Source organism: Mirounga leonina, unplaced genomic scaffold (assembly GCF_011800145.1).
Source record: "Mirounga leonina isolate KUSES-001 unplaced genomic scaffold, KU_Mleo_1.0 Mir_154, whole genome shotgun sequence".
NCBI lineage: Eukaryota > Metazoa > Chordata > Mammalia > Carnivora > Phocidae > Mirounga > Mirounga leonina.
The window spans coordinates 52501935-52519934 of NW_023270389.1; the positions used below are offsets into that span (position 1 = coordinate 52501935).

Genomic DNA, 18000 nt, shown 5'->3' on the forward strand with positions numbered 1-18000 from the left:
ATGGGGAAAAGCCATGAATTCTATGTGCATTATTCCCGTAGCGCTGGAGTTCTGCTGTTCTCATTGATCGGTAAACTTGGTCTCGGCTGGCTGTTCTCGCTGATCTTCTGGGGAGGGGCCTGTGGCCGTGGTTTCCAAATGTCTTTGCCGGAGGCAGAATTGCCCCGCCCTTGCCCCCTCCCGGCTAAGTAATCTGTTCGGGTTTGCTCTCCGGGGCTTTTGTTCCCTGCGAGCTTTCCGTACAGCTTTGGAGGCGGAGAGTGAAAATGGCGGCCTCCCAATCTCTGCCCCGGAGGAGCCGAGAACTCGGGGCCCCGCTCCTCAGTGAGCCCCCAGAGAAAAGCTGTCAGTCACTCCAGTCTCCCCGCTCTCCGGCCGCACTCCGTGCTCACCTGGCCTGCGACCGCGCTTCTCTATCTCTGGCACCCGACCCCGGGTGGAGTCTCCAAACCCAGTAGATCCCTACAGTGCACTCCCGCACGGCTCCTCCCGGGGGAGGAAGGTGAGTCTCCCCGGATCTGCCGCTTGTTGGGTCCCTGCTGGAGGAGCAGTGGCCTGACTGTGCTGCGGATCACGGTCTATGGCAACCCCGAGCTGAGAGCCCGCGCCTGGGCTCCGCCTCTGCAGCCGGCTTCCCTGCTCCGTTACTTGGGAGCTCTGCCGCACTCAGGTACCCCCGGTCTTTCTGTGACCCCGAGGGTCCTGAGACCACACTGTCCCGGAGGGTTCCACCCCCTGCTTAGCCACCAGAGTGACGTCCCTCGGTGGAGCAGACTTTTAAAAGTTCCGATTTTGTGCTCCGTGGTTCTATCACTTGCCAGAAGCAGCCTACGGAGGCCCCTCCCCCGCTGTCTATCCTCCCGAATATCGCCTCGGATTCACTTCTCCGCACGTCCTACCTTCCAGAAAGTGGTTGCTTTTCTGATGAGAGAGTTGTTGCTCTTCTTTTCTTCGATCTCCTGTTGAGTTTGTAGGTGTTCAGAATGGTTTGATCCCTATCCAGCTGAATTCCTGAGAGGAGACGAAATCCAGGTCTCCTACTCCTCCGCCATCTTGCTCCCCCCCTCAGTTTGTTTCTTATAGTTAAGAGTCTCTTATGGTTTGTCTCCCTCTCTGATTTCATCTTGTTTTATTTTTCCCTCCCTTCCCCTATGATCCTGTTTTGTTTCTTAAATTCCACTTATGAGTGAAATCATATTGAAATGATATAATTGTCTTTCTCTGATTAACTTATTTCACTTAGCATAATACCCTCTAGTTCCATTCACGTCATTGCAAATGGTAAGATTTCATTTTTTTGATGGCTGAGTAATATTCCATTACACACACACACACACACCTATTGTGGACATTGCTGCTATAAACACTGGGGTACAGGTGCCCCTTCAGATCACTATGTTTGCATCCTTTGGGTAAATACCCTTTATATTCTTTTAAAAAATTGAAAATGACTTAAAAAAAATCACCTCTCAACAATGTTGAGGCAAGACACGCCATCCTGGCCACCCACAGCATAGAGAAAGCCTCCGAGCACTGCCACACCAACACTTGTCCTGCAGGTGCTTGTAGGAGCCACATCACTGCTCCACTGGTTTGTTTTGGGGTCATACCTGCAGAGAACATAGTAAGAGCAGAGTTTGTATTACACAAAGAAAGCCTGGCTATATTTACATATTCTATACTCTTTCCTCTAAATATGGGCTGATTAATAACTAAAGTATATGAAAAGCTAATTTAGGTTTTATTTTTTAAACTTAATTTTTACTTATACAAGTCACAGATGAATATATTTTCTTTAAAACTTTTTTCAGAATGTTATAGGTTAACCTAAATTTTCCTTTGAGTTCCACCAATTTCTGGTCTCTTCCCATTGTGACCTGGTGTATGTCCTTCAAGACTTTTCAGTAAAATACTTTTAAATAGGTATATTTAGATGCAAGTATGTTTTCTTTACATAAATAATACCACATAGTAGGCACAGCTTTTTTACTCAACATACTTCTGAGATCTATCCATGCTAATAGATAATGTTCTAGATTTTTCCAGCATTTCATTATTGTGTTCCATTACATATTCCTGTTGATGTATCCTTACATTGTGTCTGACATTTTGCTATTAAAAACAGTGATTACCATTGTATATTTCTCTTTGTGCAAATAGATGATGACAAGTAGAATCATGGGGCACAGAGTAGAGTCATTGTCAATTTAAAAAATATACTGTCAAAAAAAACTATCAAATTGCTCTTTGTGTAATTATATCAATTTTGTTTGTTTTCAATTTCATTAGTTCTTTCTCTTTTTTTTCTATTTAATTTCTTTTTTTCTATTTTCTTGGGTTTTGCTGCTCTTTTTGTAACTTCATGATTTAAAAGCATGATTTATTTTCTCATCTTTCTTATTTTCAAATGAATGCATATTAAGTTAAAATGCACTATAAATTTGCCTCTGAATACTACCTTAGTTGCATTCCACACATTTTGGTATATTTGGGCTTGTTATTAAGTTGTAAATATTTAATAATTTCCATTCTTATTTCTTTTTCTCAATTTATTTTTTATTTTTTATATTTTCAATTTTTTTTCCTAAGATTTTATTTATTTGAGAGAGAGAGAGAATGAGAGAGAGCATGGCAGGGGAGGGTGAGAGGGAGAAGCTGACTCCCTGCTGAGCAGGGAGCCCATATGGGACTCAATCCCTCGAGCTGGAGGCAGTCACTTAACCAACTGAGCCACCCAGGCGCTCATATTTTCAATTTTTTTAAAAGTAGGCTCTCTGCCCAATGTGAGGCTTGAACTCACAACCCTGAAATCAAGAGTTGCATGCTCTACCAACTGAGCCACCCAGGCATCTCTAACTCTATTTATTTTTTTAAGTGTGCTTTTTTTTTTTTTTTAACTTCTATGGAGTTGATTCCTTTGTTTCCTTTTTCAGCTATACAAACTATACCTCTAGATCTTTTCTATTTTTTATTTCTATTTTTTAAAGATTTTATTTATTTATTTGACAGAGAGAGACACAGTGAGAGAGGGAACCCAAGCAGGGGAGTGGGAGAGGGAGAAGCAGGCTTCCCGCTGAGCAGGGAGCCCAATGCGGGACTCGATCCCAGGGCCCTAGGATCATGAACTGAGCTGAAGGCAGACACTTAACGACTGAGCCACTCAGGCGCCCCTACCTCTAGATCTTTTAATGCTGCAGGATGTCACAGACATTTTTAGGCAATACCAAGAATCACTGTAAATCCCAGTTTAATGAAAAAGAGAATATGAAAGCAAGAAACTAGAACAATTATCGTAGCATTCCAATGTGCCAGGCACTATGATAGATATGGGAAAAGACATTTTAACAACGATAGCCAATCAGATATGTATGTTCAAAATACTTATGAAAAGGCAGAGGAATGAGTAACTAATTGTGTGGTGTCAGAGAAGGCTTTATGTAGGAAATAACATTTGAGTCTTGGAGAGATAATCCAGGGAAGAAAGAATAGCATGCATATGGGTAGGCAAAGAGGAATAAAAGAATTTAGTGTGTACAAGGAACTACAGGCAATTTGGTAGATCTGGAGTAGCACTAGGGAACAGTGGTGTGGCTGGGGGAGACAGACTGCAAAAATAGGTCAGGCGGAGGTTACATCATGAAGAACTTATACGTCATGCTAAGGGGTCAAGGCTGCCAACTAGTGCCACAAATGTAACACTAAAGCAGCAAATCACATTTGTTTCCTAGTTAACATCTCAAGTGCAAAAAATATTCAAATTGACCTTACTTACCTTTCAACACTATTGAGATAAGAGGATCCATCATGGCCTCCTACTGCATATAGCAGATCATCAAGAACACTGACCCCAACTCCACATCGCCTTTTGCTCATTGAAGCTACCATTCGCCATTCATTGGTCTGTGGATCATATCGTTCAACACTAGAAATGGCATCTCCACTGCACCAGCCACCGACTGGGGAAGTAAGAGAAGTGGTCAGGAGAATACCTGTCCTAATGCACAGAATGTATCACTCATTGCAAAACTTTAAATTGTGACCTAATGCTTGGACTTACCAAATATGTCTAGAAGCAGGTCAAAACATAAGTCATGACTTTTACTTATGCTACTGGGGTTGCTATAATCTTTAATTTTCTAAATAAGTTAGTATTAGGTCCATAGGAGGGCAAAGACACTAATTTAAATGAGATTGAGAAATAATGTAGCATTTAATGGATAGAGCACTGAATTTAGGTAGAAAACTGGGGTTTGACTGTAACCTCTACTAAGCAATATGATCTTGGGAATATCTTGTAAACTACCTTATTTGTAAAATAAAGAATAAAAATTTAAAAGTGAAATAATATATACATGAAACTGCTTTCTAAAGAATAAAACACTACATAAATGTAATTTGTTATTGAAAACCAAAAGAACTAAAACCTCACAAAAAAATAACAAGCATTGGTGATGTGGAGAAAAGGGAATTCTCATACACTTGCAATGTATTCCTCATACTAGTGGAAATGCAAACTGGTGCAGCCACTCTGGAAAACAGTATGGAGGTTCCTCAAAAAATTAAAAATAGAACTACCATACAATCCAGCAATCCCACTTCTGGATATTTATCCAAAGAAAATGAAAACACCAATTCAAAGAGATATATGAACCCCTATGTTCAATGTGGCATTATTTACAACCGCCAAGATATGAAAGCAACCTAAGGGTCTACTGATAAATGAATGGATACCACATACACAACTGAATATTACTCAGCCATAAAAAAGAAGGAAATCTTGCCATTTGCGACAACATAGTTGGATCTAGAGGGATCCAACTAAGTGAAATAAGTCAGATACAGAAAGACAAATAGAACACAATTTCACTTATGTGGAATCTAAAAAACAAAACAAACACACAAAACAAAACAGAAACAAACTCATAGATATAGGAAACAAATGTTGGTTACCAGAGTGGAGATTTATGGGGTGGCTGAAATAGGTAAAGAGGATTAAGAAGTATAAACTTCCAATATAAAATAAATTAGTTATGGGCATGTAATGTGTAGCATAGGGAATACAGTCAATAATATTGTAATAACTTTGTGTGGTGACACATGGTAAAACAAGGATTATTTCGTAATGCATAAAAAATATCAAATCACTATGATGTATATCTGAAACTAACAAGACATTATATGTTAATTATACTTAAAAAAAAACTATAAATCAGAAGCCTAGGTTTGTTTATTCTAGTAGGGGAAGGGATTTTGAGTCATCTATTCATGGCCTCTTTATAGTCCTCTTGTGACCAAAAATAATATAAAAATTCTTATGATATATGCTACAAAATACTTTCTGCATAATCTTAATTAAGCCTGTACTGAATTCTATATTATCCAACATGACATATAAGGTCAGAAAACTTTTTTAAAAAACTACATTTTTCATAACCAGAATGACAGAAATCAAACTGAGTTCCACAGAGCTTCTTGGAGTACTGAGTACGGCCTGAAAAAAAGTGTGGTTATAGCAGATACATTTAATTTGTTATTCTTTCAAATCATCTCTATTCCAATCCAAAATAAGAGCTACATTCTGGAGCTTAAAAAGTTAAGTAAGGATACTTTAATCTCAAAACATCTGAAAAATAATGGTTTCTATAATGTTTTCTAATCTTATTCTAGATGGATGTGAAAACTTACTTCTTTATTTCAAATCTCAATGTGCTGTATACATTTTATTTTTTATGGTTTCATTTAAATCAGAATATTCAAATAATACCAAATCACAGTAGGGTGGGGGATGGGCTAGATGGGTGATGGGTATTAAGGAGGGCACTTGTGATGAGCACTGGGTGTTGTATGTAAATGATGAATGACTGAATTCTACTCTAGAAACCAATATTGCACCTTCATGTTAACTAATTAAAATAAAAACATACTAAATCATAGTAAGTTTGTGTATATTAATTTTAATTTTAATTCTGTTCTAGGATATATGCCAGGAGTTTCAATGTCAGAGAAAACATCTTAAAATCCAAAATAAAATTTGGCTGCAAATGTGAGGGTTATAACCATTTAAGACAAATCAAATAGCCTAACCACCAAACCTTGGGCACAATTTTACAATGGGAGCCATTAAAACCAACTTTTTTTGGATTATCTGGCTCCAAATCAAATTATTACCACTTCATAAATTGTGTCCTCTGATACTAATAACAACAACAAAAAAATAGGTCTTTAGGAAAGAAAATTTCAATATTTCCTGTGACCTGGGGAACAAGAAAAGGAAAGCATCAATTCCACTGTCTCATGGCAACTTTACCTGTATTATGATTTCTGAGGCAACAAGTGATGATATAGTTGGGACAGAACTAGTTAAGTTATTATAAGCTAAGTATAGCTGTATTTAGCAAAATAAAGTGTATGCATGTCCTTGCCACGAGAACACTCAATTTGAGTTAAGAAATGTACCTAAGGAAAAATATTGCTGAAAAACAAACAAAGAAACATGGTGAGATGTTGACTCTAAAAAAAATTACCTCAAAGACAGATTTGGTCAAAAAGTATTACCTTAAAGAAGGCAACTTTTAGAAAGTATCTGGAATAAGGATCACTGAACTGTGAAAACCTAAAAAAACCCTGAGCAAAACAGAAACACAAAATGATAAGCATCAAGAAGTCTAATGGAAAACAAGAGGACAGGCCAGAAGATATAAGGAGAAGTAAAATGCTCCTGAGTAAAAAATTACTAAGATTATAGATTTGATCTTAGGTTTCCAGGGTTTCCAGAATGATGAATAAAGGAAGGCTCAATTTTCCAAAGTTAAGTGAGGATTGGTAATTTGGCATTCTAAAGATAATGAAAACAAAATTGCAGTAAAAACCAAAAGAAATTGAAGATTAAGCTTTACTAAAGTAGAGACAGATAGGTCAAGATCTAAAATAATGTCAGTGAACAGTATCACTCAAGAATGATATTCAGATCTGGAAAACATAAAAAGACAGAGAAAGCTGGGAAAAACCAAAGCAGTTGTAAAGGAAAAGACCTAATGGCTCTTCTCTACAAATGAAAATGTAAAGCTTCATAGTGTAAAAAAAGATGGTAGATAATTTAACTTTTCTTCTTTATATTTTTGTTTCTTTTTAAAGATTTTTATTTATTTATTGAGAGAGAGAGAGAGAATGATAGAGAGCATGAGAGGGAGGAGGGTCAGAGGGAGAAGCAGACTCCCTGCTAAGCTGGGAGCCCGATGCGGGACTCAATCCTGGGACTCCAGGATCATGACCTGAGCCGAAGGCAGTTGCTTAACCAACTGAGCCACCCAGGCGCCCCTTATATTTTTTTGTTAATCAAAATTTCTTATTTATTTGAGAGAGAGCACGCATGAGTGTGAGTGTGCATGGGCATGCATGGGGGAGGGGCAGAGAAAAAGGGGGAGAGAGAACCCCAAGCAAGCTTTGCCCCCCAGTGAAGCCCCACACCAGGTTCGATCTCATGACCTGAAGATCACAACCTAAGCCGAAATCAAGAGTCAGGCGCCCAACTGCCTGAGCCACCCAGGTACCCTGTTAATCAAAATTTTTATACCACATATATATAAGGTGTTATTTATTTTAAATAAATAAAGGTGTTATTTATTTTAAAAGATTTTATCCATTCATTTGAGAGAGAGAGTGTACTAGTGGGGGGAGGGGCAGAAGGAGAGGGAGAGCAGAGTGTGGAGCCTGATGTGGGGCCCAATCCCAGGACTCTGAGATCATGACCTGAGCTGAAGTCAGATGCTTAACCAACTGAGCCAACCAGGTGCCCCAAAGGTGTTATTTATTTTTTATTTTTTTAAAGATTTTATTTATTTGACAGAGAGAGACACAGTGAGAGGGAACACAAAGCAGGGGGAGTGGGAGGGGGGGAAGCAGGCTTCCCGCTAAGCAGGGAGACCGATGAGGGGCTAGATCCCAGGACCGTGGGATCATGACCTGAGCCGAAGGCAGACGCTTAATGACTGAGCCACCCAGGCGCCCCCAAAGGTGTTATTTAAAAATAGGTTATCTTTCATATGCAAAGTGACATTAGTAATCCGTTAATGCTACTGGCATGTGCTTTCCAATTTTCTTTTTCCATTAGTCATGGTGGGTTGATGCTCATTTCTCACTAGTATTCCTCAGGATCAACAGCAAGTAATTAATCTTTATTGAGTGCCTATTCTGATAAGATTGCTACACAATCTAGAAACTACAAAAATAAATTAGAAATGGTCCTTGCCTTCAAGTAGTTAACAATATTGTCAAGGAATCAGATACTCAATCAGCAATGTGAAATTATGTGATTACTAGAAGGAATTTGAGATCATAAAACTGATCCAATTTAGCTGGCTTCTAAAGAAGACAAAGTATGGTTTCATTAATATCATGATCTTTTTTTTTAAAGATTTTATTTTTAAGTAATCCCTACACTCAACATGGGGCTTAAAACTGCAACCCTGAGACCAAGAGTCACACACTCCACCAACTGAGCCAGCCAGGTGCCTCAAAAGGTGTTCTTTTTTTCCTCTATACCCAATGTGGGGCTTGAACTCATGACCCTGAGATCAAGAGTCACATGCTTTATTGACTGAGCGAGCTAGGCACCCAATACCATGATTTAATCAAAGAGGCAAATGAGATTTTCATGAAGATAGTTACACACTGAAAACATGCCACCTGACAATTTATAATCAGGTCACATTGGAAAAATATGGTAGAAATCAGCAGAATAAAGATGGCAGCTGTTGAATAACTCAAGCGAAGTCAAGTTTAAATTCTATTTAAGGGGCGCCTGGGTGGCTCAGATGGTTAAGCGTCTGCCTTCGGCTCAGGTCATGATCCCAGGGTCCTGGGATCGAGTCCCGCATCGGGCTCCCTGCTCCTTGGGAGCCTGCTTCTCCCTCTGCCTCTCTCTCTCTCTCTGTCTCTCATGAATAAATAAATAAAATCTTTAAAAAAAAAAAAACAAAAAAAACCCAAAACAAATTCCTATTTAAGGAGCTACATTAGTGTCTCTCAGCATTCCCAAAGGTATGCCTGTCTAGTTCCACTGGATTGGTATCCCCACTGAATCCAGAGAAGACCCTGGACATGAAATATACTTTCCATATACCCTTTTGGCTTAGCCTCTAGCTTTTGATCATAGGGAGGAAGTTCTCTTCAGTTTCATTTGTCTGAGTTCCTGTTACCTTCCCCTCTGTTAATCTAGTTCTTAATCATCAACAGAATGTTCTGAGGCTGATGAAACAGTACTGTACTGTCATCCCTAGTCAGGAATTAAAACTAACAGTCAGCCAAATAAAACAGTTAATAGATCTTCATAATAATGGACATAACTCCACAAAGATGGCCCTACTACTACATTCCTAAAACCAACACATCATGAAGGCACAGGTACCAAATAATTAGATCTTGCAGGCTTCTAATTTTAAAAAGAGACAATTGACTTTCAAAATTGAAAAGAGAAGGGGTGCCTGACTGGTTCAGTTGAGTACAGCATGTGACTCTTGATCTCAGGCTTGTGAGTTTAAGCCTGATGCTGGGCGTGGAGCCTACTTAAAAATTTTTTTTTAATAAAATAAAATATCAAAATTGGGAAAGAGAAACTCTAAGACTGGTATGTGGGGGAAAGGATACAGATGTAGGTGTGAGCATGCAAGTGTCTGTGTAAACCCACACAAACAGGTGAATATGTAACTGTGCATGCACACATAAGAATGAAAGCCATAGGAATAAATAAGAGTGATAATACAAATGATAAATCTATTAATAACAATGGAGACATGTGGACACTGGAAGTATGGGAGAATTCAGTGCATAGTGAATTAATAATTAAGTTTGAAATTTAAAACGAGAATGAAGAAATTCCTTCAAAAGAGAAAAAAAAAAAGCCTGATGAAGATTAAGGAGAAAAAGAAAACTTGGCATCAATTTTCTTCTGGAAGAAATACTACTCTCTCTCTCTCCCAAGTCAATCAATCAATCAATCAATCAATTTAAAAAAAGGGGGGGGGGGTTGGCACCTGGGTGGCCAGGTGTGCACCTTGTGATTTCAGCTGAGGTCATGATCTCATGGGTCATGGGATCAAGCCCCATGTCGAGCTCCAGGCACAGCGGGGAGTCTGCTTGGGATTCTCTCTTCCTCTCCGTCTGTCCCTTCCCCTGCTCTTAAATGCACTCTCTCTCTCCCTCTCAAATAAATAAAAAAAGAAATACTACAATATCCTCTACATGAAGAAATTTAGATGCAAAAATTTAAAAAGAGAGAATTCAAAACAGAAATTATCAAATTTTTCTTCTTTTAAAAAAAGATTATTTGAGAGAAAGAGAGAGCAGGGGGAGGGGGAGAGGTGGAGAAGGGGGAGAGAGAATCTCAAGCAGACTCCGTAATGAGTGTAGGCCTGACCCGGGGCTCGATCTCAAGACCCTGAGATCATGACCTGAGCTGAAACCAAGAGTTGGACGCTCAACCGGCTGAGCCACCAAGGTGCCTCTTCTTCTAAAAATATAGGGGAAAATATATTTCCACATGCCAAGAGAAAATTAAACTGGAAAGAAAAAGATAGACAGTGGTTAGGCTGACAGAAAAGGATACTATGCCCCAGAGATTGCATGAAATTCCCTGATGAGAAGGAATGGAACACTTCACAAATTAAAATGGGACAAAAGAATCCAAGCATACCTACATCTAAGAAACCATGGAATTAGTGCAAGTTGGGAGCTTAAATACAAATTCTACAGTAAGTCCTCGCTAGCTACATGAATCAGAATTAGAAAAAAAATTCAAAGAACTTGCTACAGACTGAATGTTTGTATGCCCCATCAAAATTTGTATGTTGAAATCTAGTCCTCAGTGTGATGGTATTAGGAGGTGGGGCCTTTGCGAGGTGCTTAGGTCATGAGGGCAGAGCTTCCATGAATGGGATTAGTGCTCTTATAAAGGAGACCTCAGAAAGTTCCCTTGTCCCTACCACCGAGCAAGGACACAGCAAAAAGATGAGAAGACGACCCTCCATGAAGAAGCAGATGGGCTCTCATGAGACACAGAATCTGCTGGTGACTTACCTTGGACTTCCCAGCCTCCAGAACTGTGAGAAATAAATTTATGTTTATAACCACCCAGTCTCTGGTTTTCTGCTAGAGTAGTCCAAATGGACTAAGACAGAACCAGTAAGAAGTAGTTTGACTAAACAGTGAGAAAGTTGTTCAGGTGAGCAAGGTAGCTGAGTTTACATGGGAGGAAGGGAAACATCTGAGGCTAAAAATTGTCAGAGATTTAGGAGTAGAGAATAGGAGCAAAATGATATAGCAGGTTGTCTTGGTCTCAAACTAGCTCAGTAGAGCTAGGAAAGCATGTAACTGTTTAATGTAATGTTTTTTGACAGAATTAATGCATGTGACTCTTTTAACAAAACATCCATTGCATGACATTTTTAGACTTATATAAAAATAGAGCACTCTTGGAGAATACCAGTGTTGGATCATGAGTTAACAATCAAGCTACAAGGTAACTTATTATGTGTTTCTTATGACAGTGGATATCAGTTTAACATGTGGGAAAATATTCAGTTTAGTCACAGTATATTAAGACCCAAACCTGCAAAGAGTACTTCTCCACATCGAATAGGTTTCCGTGGTCTTGTCCTTGGTCCTTGCATTAGTGGTCGTTCTTGAGGCAATAGGAGATAGTTTTTAGCTTCATCTACCAAGTCCCTGTGGAGAAAATTTTGCCTTTATTCCAAATGTCTAAATAACATTGTTAGTCAAATCCCAATATGGTTTAGGAATATGTACGTCGGCAAAGGGGAACAAGCATAAATCAAACCAAATTATGAATGCCAGCCAATATTTAAAAAGTCACAAACTTGAGAGAAATGATGCCAGTCATACTATGAGTTGTAAATTGATTGGTATTTCCATCATGACTTCCTATCTTAGTATAAACTTTAGCTTAAAACTTAATATGCTTGGGGCCAACAATAATTTATGGGAAACTAAAACTTACAACTCAATTACCAGCCTGCATGGTTATTGCTTTCTAATGAATTTTACTAGATTCTGCAGGATACTGGCAACGCAGTACATCAGCCCTGGCATTAGATATTTGTTAGATTAATTAAACAATAAAACTATGTCAAAAATTGGATTGCTAAAAAGAAACACTATACTGTCATTTAATATTAAGTGGTTATCTGGTACCATATGAAATGGTTTACTCTCAACAAGTCTACTGAGGATGAACAATTTTTTTTTTCTGTCTATTAAGGTACTTTCTGAGAAGATCCTAGTAATTATACTTGTTGAATACAATATCCTAATATAAATCTATTCATGTATGTACTCCTCTCACTTGAGTCCTCTGAGTTATTCAGTGCCTGATCAGTGCAAATTCAATCTGTTACTCTGTTCTTTCTCAACTTTGGAAGTGTTTCCTAAAATACATTTTCATTTCTCTAGCTTTTTATGTTACAAAGAGTTAATTTATTATTGCAGAACCAGTCCTAATCATGACCCAATGATGCACTTCCAATATATGGGTTTGATAAGACCCCTTCTGAGTTTATCCTAAAAAACCCCAAAAAACCAACAGCCCCTCCACCCCCCAAATCCCAAGCTGATGACCAAGAGTTTTTTCAAGCTTCCTCAGCCTTAAAAACAAAGACTGTGATCTCCTAATATCCGGTTTTTAATTAAGTGTTCAGGGGTTCCTAGAAAGAGTACTATAGAGCTAATACTTAGCAAGCCAACCCAAAATTAATAGTAACAACAAGAACACTTACAGCTATGTGTCAGCCCCTGTTTTAAGGGGTTAATATGTATTAACTTGCCAATCCCCACCACAGCCCTATGAAATAGGTACTATTATTATCCCTGCTTTACACATGAAGAAACCATAGCAGAATGAGGTTAAAGTAACTTGCCTAAGGTCCCACAGCTAGTAAATGTCATGAGGTCAGGATACCAGGAAGGGGCTTCTTTTAAAAGTGACTTTGGAAGTACCTTTACTTTGTGCATCAGAATCAGTACAATCTGATTTATGTTTTAGAGGGGAGGGGCATCTTTGCATTGTTTCTTCAGATTTCAAATCCATAATTCATATGGTTTTCCTTCTGCTATTGTCAATATTTGAGGGAATTAATTGCCATTTGTCTGTTTTTTAAATTTAAGAGACAAATATCTAAAACTCCCTCTGACATATCTTGTTAAAGGGACAGGCTTCAGATTATAGAAGAAATGCAAATGAATCTACGTGTTCTACCTCTGTTCTAGAGATGCCCAATACTAGAACAAGTTTCTTTAGTCACTAAGGGAGACCCAAAGGTCAGTATAGTCTAGGAAGTTCTGAGTATTGACTTGCTCTTTCATTTTTATATATAGAACATGTTGGGGGGAGAAAATGGTTAAAAACACCATATGGTTTGGTTGGAATCTAAATCTTAAAATCTATCAAACTGGGAAAAGTAATTCTTAAATTATGTCTATATTACAGAGATAGCCCAATAAAATAGGTATCTTGTTTGTATTACAAAAGCATTTAGAATTTCTTTCAATCAAAATACATTATGAAACTACTCCACCAAACTCTAGTGGAAACCCTTCCACAGCTGCTTGAGGAGTAGTCCTTTGACTCTGTCTACATCCTCAGAAAGCAAGGCTGGTCCTATTCCCTAGGCAGGCATATGTGATAGAATGAAAAAATGCTCCTGACGCTTTTTGACAGAGTCAACAGCATTATTTATCTCAAGAAAAACATGTATTAGCAGAGAACTGCCTCTTCAAATTCAAGCTTGGATTAAAATCTTAGAAATCTACCTCTTTATTGCCACTTCTACACCAATTATCACCACACATAAAAACTAATGGAATGGAATACTGGAAGCTCAGTCCTCTCTTCTTCCATCTCCTCCTCTTGACCCTAACCCAGAAGAAAAACCTGTTAAATATTGCCCTGGTGTCAGCACTAAGAAATACAAATATTTAGGAATCAAGACAAATAAGGAAATTGGGAGAAAATAGGAATGCTTAGCTGTTGATTTTTCCCACCCAGGGCCACTCATACCTGCATTCTTCATCACTTTTGATGAGGGGATCAGAGCCTACGGTGCCCACCAGGAACTTGGGACTAAGCAAAGGCAGACGAACATGTTGCAGCACCTAAGAGATAATAAATACTGTTAAAGGCACGAGTTCCCACTTGCAAGATATTTAAGAGAATACATAACCCATGCTCCCATACTGTGTTTTCAATTGCTTTGGGATCTAATAATAAGAATAAGAACAAGAACATTAAACATTTCATTTTAGTGATCACTTATGGCCCATATCATCCCTTTCCTCTTCAAAATGTGACAGGATTTCCAAGACACATTGGGATGGGAAGCAAGATAATTGCCATCCTTGCTTTCTTTTGTTCATTTAGTACCATTTAGGTTTTGACTTGTGCTATACCCTAACCTAGAGCTGATGCAAAATAGAGAGGAAGCTAAGGAGCAAAAAGTTCATAATGATAAACACTTAAAATGTTTCTAAACACTATGTCCTTGATTTACGGGGAGACAGATGATCTCTCTTGCAGTCTAATATAAGGGACAGTGACAACGGTTTCTTTTTTACAAGCCAAATATATACTATTTCATCTAGTACAAAAAAGACAGTTACTTGGAGAAAGGTTTCCAACATACCTGGGGTAACTGAGGACGTCTTTCTTGAATACTGTATTTGACCCAGGCCATCACTGCATTGAACACCTGTTCTTCACTGCGAACATTTAGTTCATCACTAGATATTATATCAATGAGCTGATTGGCTGGAAGCAACATGAACTCTTCACTTTCCATTACCTGTTCAAAGTTAGGTAAGAATAAAGAAAAAAAACCCTGTGACCACATTTAATGTACTGTTTCAATATTGTCCTTCAGGGTTATGGGGCAAAGCTCTATTTCATAATGGAGCTGAAGTTCAAAAGAGAAGAAAGGGAAGAAAAATTTAAAAAAGGGAACAAAGATAGGCAGAGCACGGAGGACTTTTAGGACAATGAAACTACCCTTTATAGTACTACAATGATGGACACATTTGTCAAAACCCATAGAATGTATAACAGCACCAGTGAACTCTAATTTAAATTATGGACTTTAGGTGATGATAACATGTCAATGTAGGTTCATCAGTTTTAACAAACGTACCTCTCTGGTGCAGGATATTGATAACAGGGATAACAGTGTGTGTATAAATGGGGCATATGGGAACTCTGAACTTTCTGCTCCATTTTGCTGCGAACTTAAAACTGCTCTAAAAAATAAAGTTTGGGGGTACCTGGGTGGTAGAGTCCGTTGTGATCTCAGGGTCATGAGCTCGAGACCCACATTGGGTTCCGTGCTCAGCTCAGAGTCTGCCTAAGTTTCTCTCTCCCTCTCCCTCTGTCCCTCCCCTCTGTGCACTTTCTCTCTCTCTAAAATAAATAAAATCTTTAGAAAAAAATAAAGTTTATTTAAAAAAGGGGTAGGGGAACAAAAGAGAGTACCGAGGACATAATTAAAATTTAGGAAAAATAGTAATTTGTGATTCAAGCGATTTAAGAAAAAGGAAAGCTGTTTTTCCAAAATGAAGTATCAAAATATAAGTTTACATTCAAAATAAACTAACCTACACCAAATTATAACTCCAGAAATATGAGGCATACAAAAAATCAGAGGAAGCTTTCAGAGGAAGACTGGTTGGTTCTGTCTTGGGCAGAAACACCAAGGGGCCAGTTTAAAAAAAAAGAATGAGGGTATCAGCAATTCTACAAGTAAGAATGAATATACTGAGGAGAGCATTAAACCCATGAAAATCTCTGAGAATCAAACCACTCTGAGGAGCAACCATGGAGATGAAATGGCAATAAGAATACTACCTTGCTGTGCAGTCCAGCCACAAATCCCAAGATCTTATAAATCTTGTCATCGGTATGTAGAGTAAAAGGGGCAAAGTGCAATGTGGAGGAGGGAAACAGGACTGCTACACTCCACGTGGTTTGTTCTCTCATTCGAAGATTGTGCTACATGTGATGTCTATTATCTATTAGTGCAGGAAGGATATGGTTAAGAGCGCTAATTCCTACTGTGTGACCTCTAATACAGATGATGTACTCTCTTGAGAGGGCTTTTTTTATGATAAAAAAAGTCAGAATATTTAGCAGGATACGAGATCAGCCATAGCAATTTGAGTATTTGATTAAGAATGTTTTTTCCCAAGTACACTAGGAAAAAATGCAAATCCCAAAACCATGACGGCCATAAGGTCAGCTGTACTTACAGTAGAAAATACTAATGAACTCTACAATTTTTATAGGCACAGATTTTCAAATCATCTGGTGAGAAATCTTCTGGAGGTCAGGAAATTAAATAGGTTACCTCCAAATTTTAGCTGAGATTGCTTACCCAGGCAACTCAGTAGTTAGAATGGCTGCATTGTACTCTGTGTGGCAGGGTTGTCAGAAGTAGTAAATGAAACAAAGGACATACTTAACACTAAAAAATTACCTGTTGTTCATCTGAAATTTAAAGTTAACTGGGCAGCCTGTATTTTATCTGGCAAGCCCATGGTGGGGCTATAAAACCATGAGCAAAATTCGGGGCCTGGCCCTAATTAGATGTGCTGGCCTTCACAAGATTGCATGCAAGACTGTAGCCATGGCTGTATCTTACTTTCTTATTAACTTTTTCACTCTGATCTCTTAACTTAAACACAAAGGTGGTATCATATATCTCTGTGAAGTGCCTTAGCATTCTTTTGGATCTTGTTAAAGTATAAATTATTTTTCCCAACTTAGTGATTATAAACCAATGATCACCAAATTTAAAGTCTACGAATAAACCACTATTATATTCACTAGACACTTACTGGAAACATTAAATGGCAAGAAAACATGAAAATCCGAGTGAGAAAATATTTGTTTGGCATTAACAGCAAAGAGTAAAAATAATACTTTTGATAAACAAAGTCTGGTTAAATTGTCACTTCTCCTTTTTCCATCAAGAAGAGAAAGATATTAATGCTCACTATTAGAGCAAATCTAGCACTTAAGTCTATTCTTGACCAAACAACCAGGTTAAGAAAATAATTCTTTTTTTTTTTTTAAAGATTTTATTTATTTATTTGAGAGAGAGAGAGAAGAGAGCATGCATGCATGAGCAGCAGGGAGGGGCAGTGGGAGAAGACTTCCTGCTTAGCAGGAAGTCTGATGTGGGGCTTGATCCCAGGACCCCGGGATCATGACCTGAGCTGAAGGTTGCCACTTAACCAACTGAGCCACCCAGGCACCCCAAGAAAATAATTCTTTAAAGTATCTGTTTTAAGTAAAAGTTTACAGGAGATCTGAATTTTAAGTCCCACACTATTATGGTAATGAGCTTACTTTTAGTTTCTTCAGATAAATGTAGATGCAATTTGAAGAATGAATAAAGCTCAAAACAAGAGTGAATAAGCAAAGTCATCTAGAGTTGTTCTAACAGAAGTGAATGGTGAACTTAATGTTGAAAGACAATTTTTAAATTCATGTTTATGGACAAAAATAACACTGTATGAATTAAGCTTGGTCTAATGAAATAGAAGGAAATTAAATATAGATTTAAGTTAGAGAATAATTTAAATGAGTCACATGTGTTAAGCCCCAAATGGTGACATTTTTTGTATCTGCACAGAACTAGTGAACAAACTAGTGCCTTTTAGTCCACAAACAAGGGGATTTCATTATGGTATATATCAGGTTCACTTCATCAGGTTTACTTGAGGCAGGGTTAGAACTGGAAGGGATTCTAAAACTTTCTCTACTGTTAAGGATATTCTTCAGATATTTGCTACTACCTTAGATCTAAAACAAAAGCTATGGTTAAAGCAGGAAATTAAAAAAAATCAACCTTACTTATTTATTTTAAATGTACAGATCAATCAGTTTTGATCAGTGTACTCATGTAACCATGATCACAATCAAGATATAAAATATCACCATCA

At 38.1% G+C, this 18000-nt stretch overlaps 1 protein-coding gene across 2 annotated transcripts in view; it reads right to left on the reverse strand.

Moving 5' to 3' along the window:
• The window catches only part of KLHL20 (kelch like family member 20), a 65053-nt gene that overhangs the window by 20802 nt on the left and 26251 nt on the right, over nt 1-18000 (reverse strand). For both annotated transcript variants that reach the window (XM_035010780.1, XM_035010781.1), the window contains 5 exons: nt 14691-14849; nt 14069-14163; nt 11606-11721; nt 3773-3956; nt 1467-1610 (listed from right to left, as the gene is read on the reverse strand). In XM_035010780.1, the coding sequence (XP_034866671.1) occupies nt 1467-1610; nt 3773-3956; nt 11606-11721; nt 14069-14163; nt 14691-14849 (698 nt within the window). The remainder of the gene's footprint in view (nt 1-1466; nt 1611-3772; nt 3957-11605; nt 11722-14068; nt 14164-14690; nt 14850-18000) is intronic.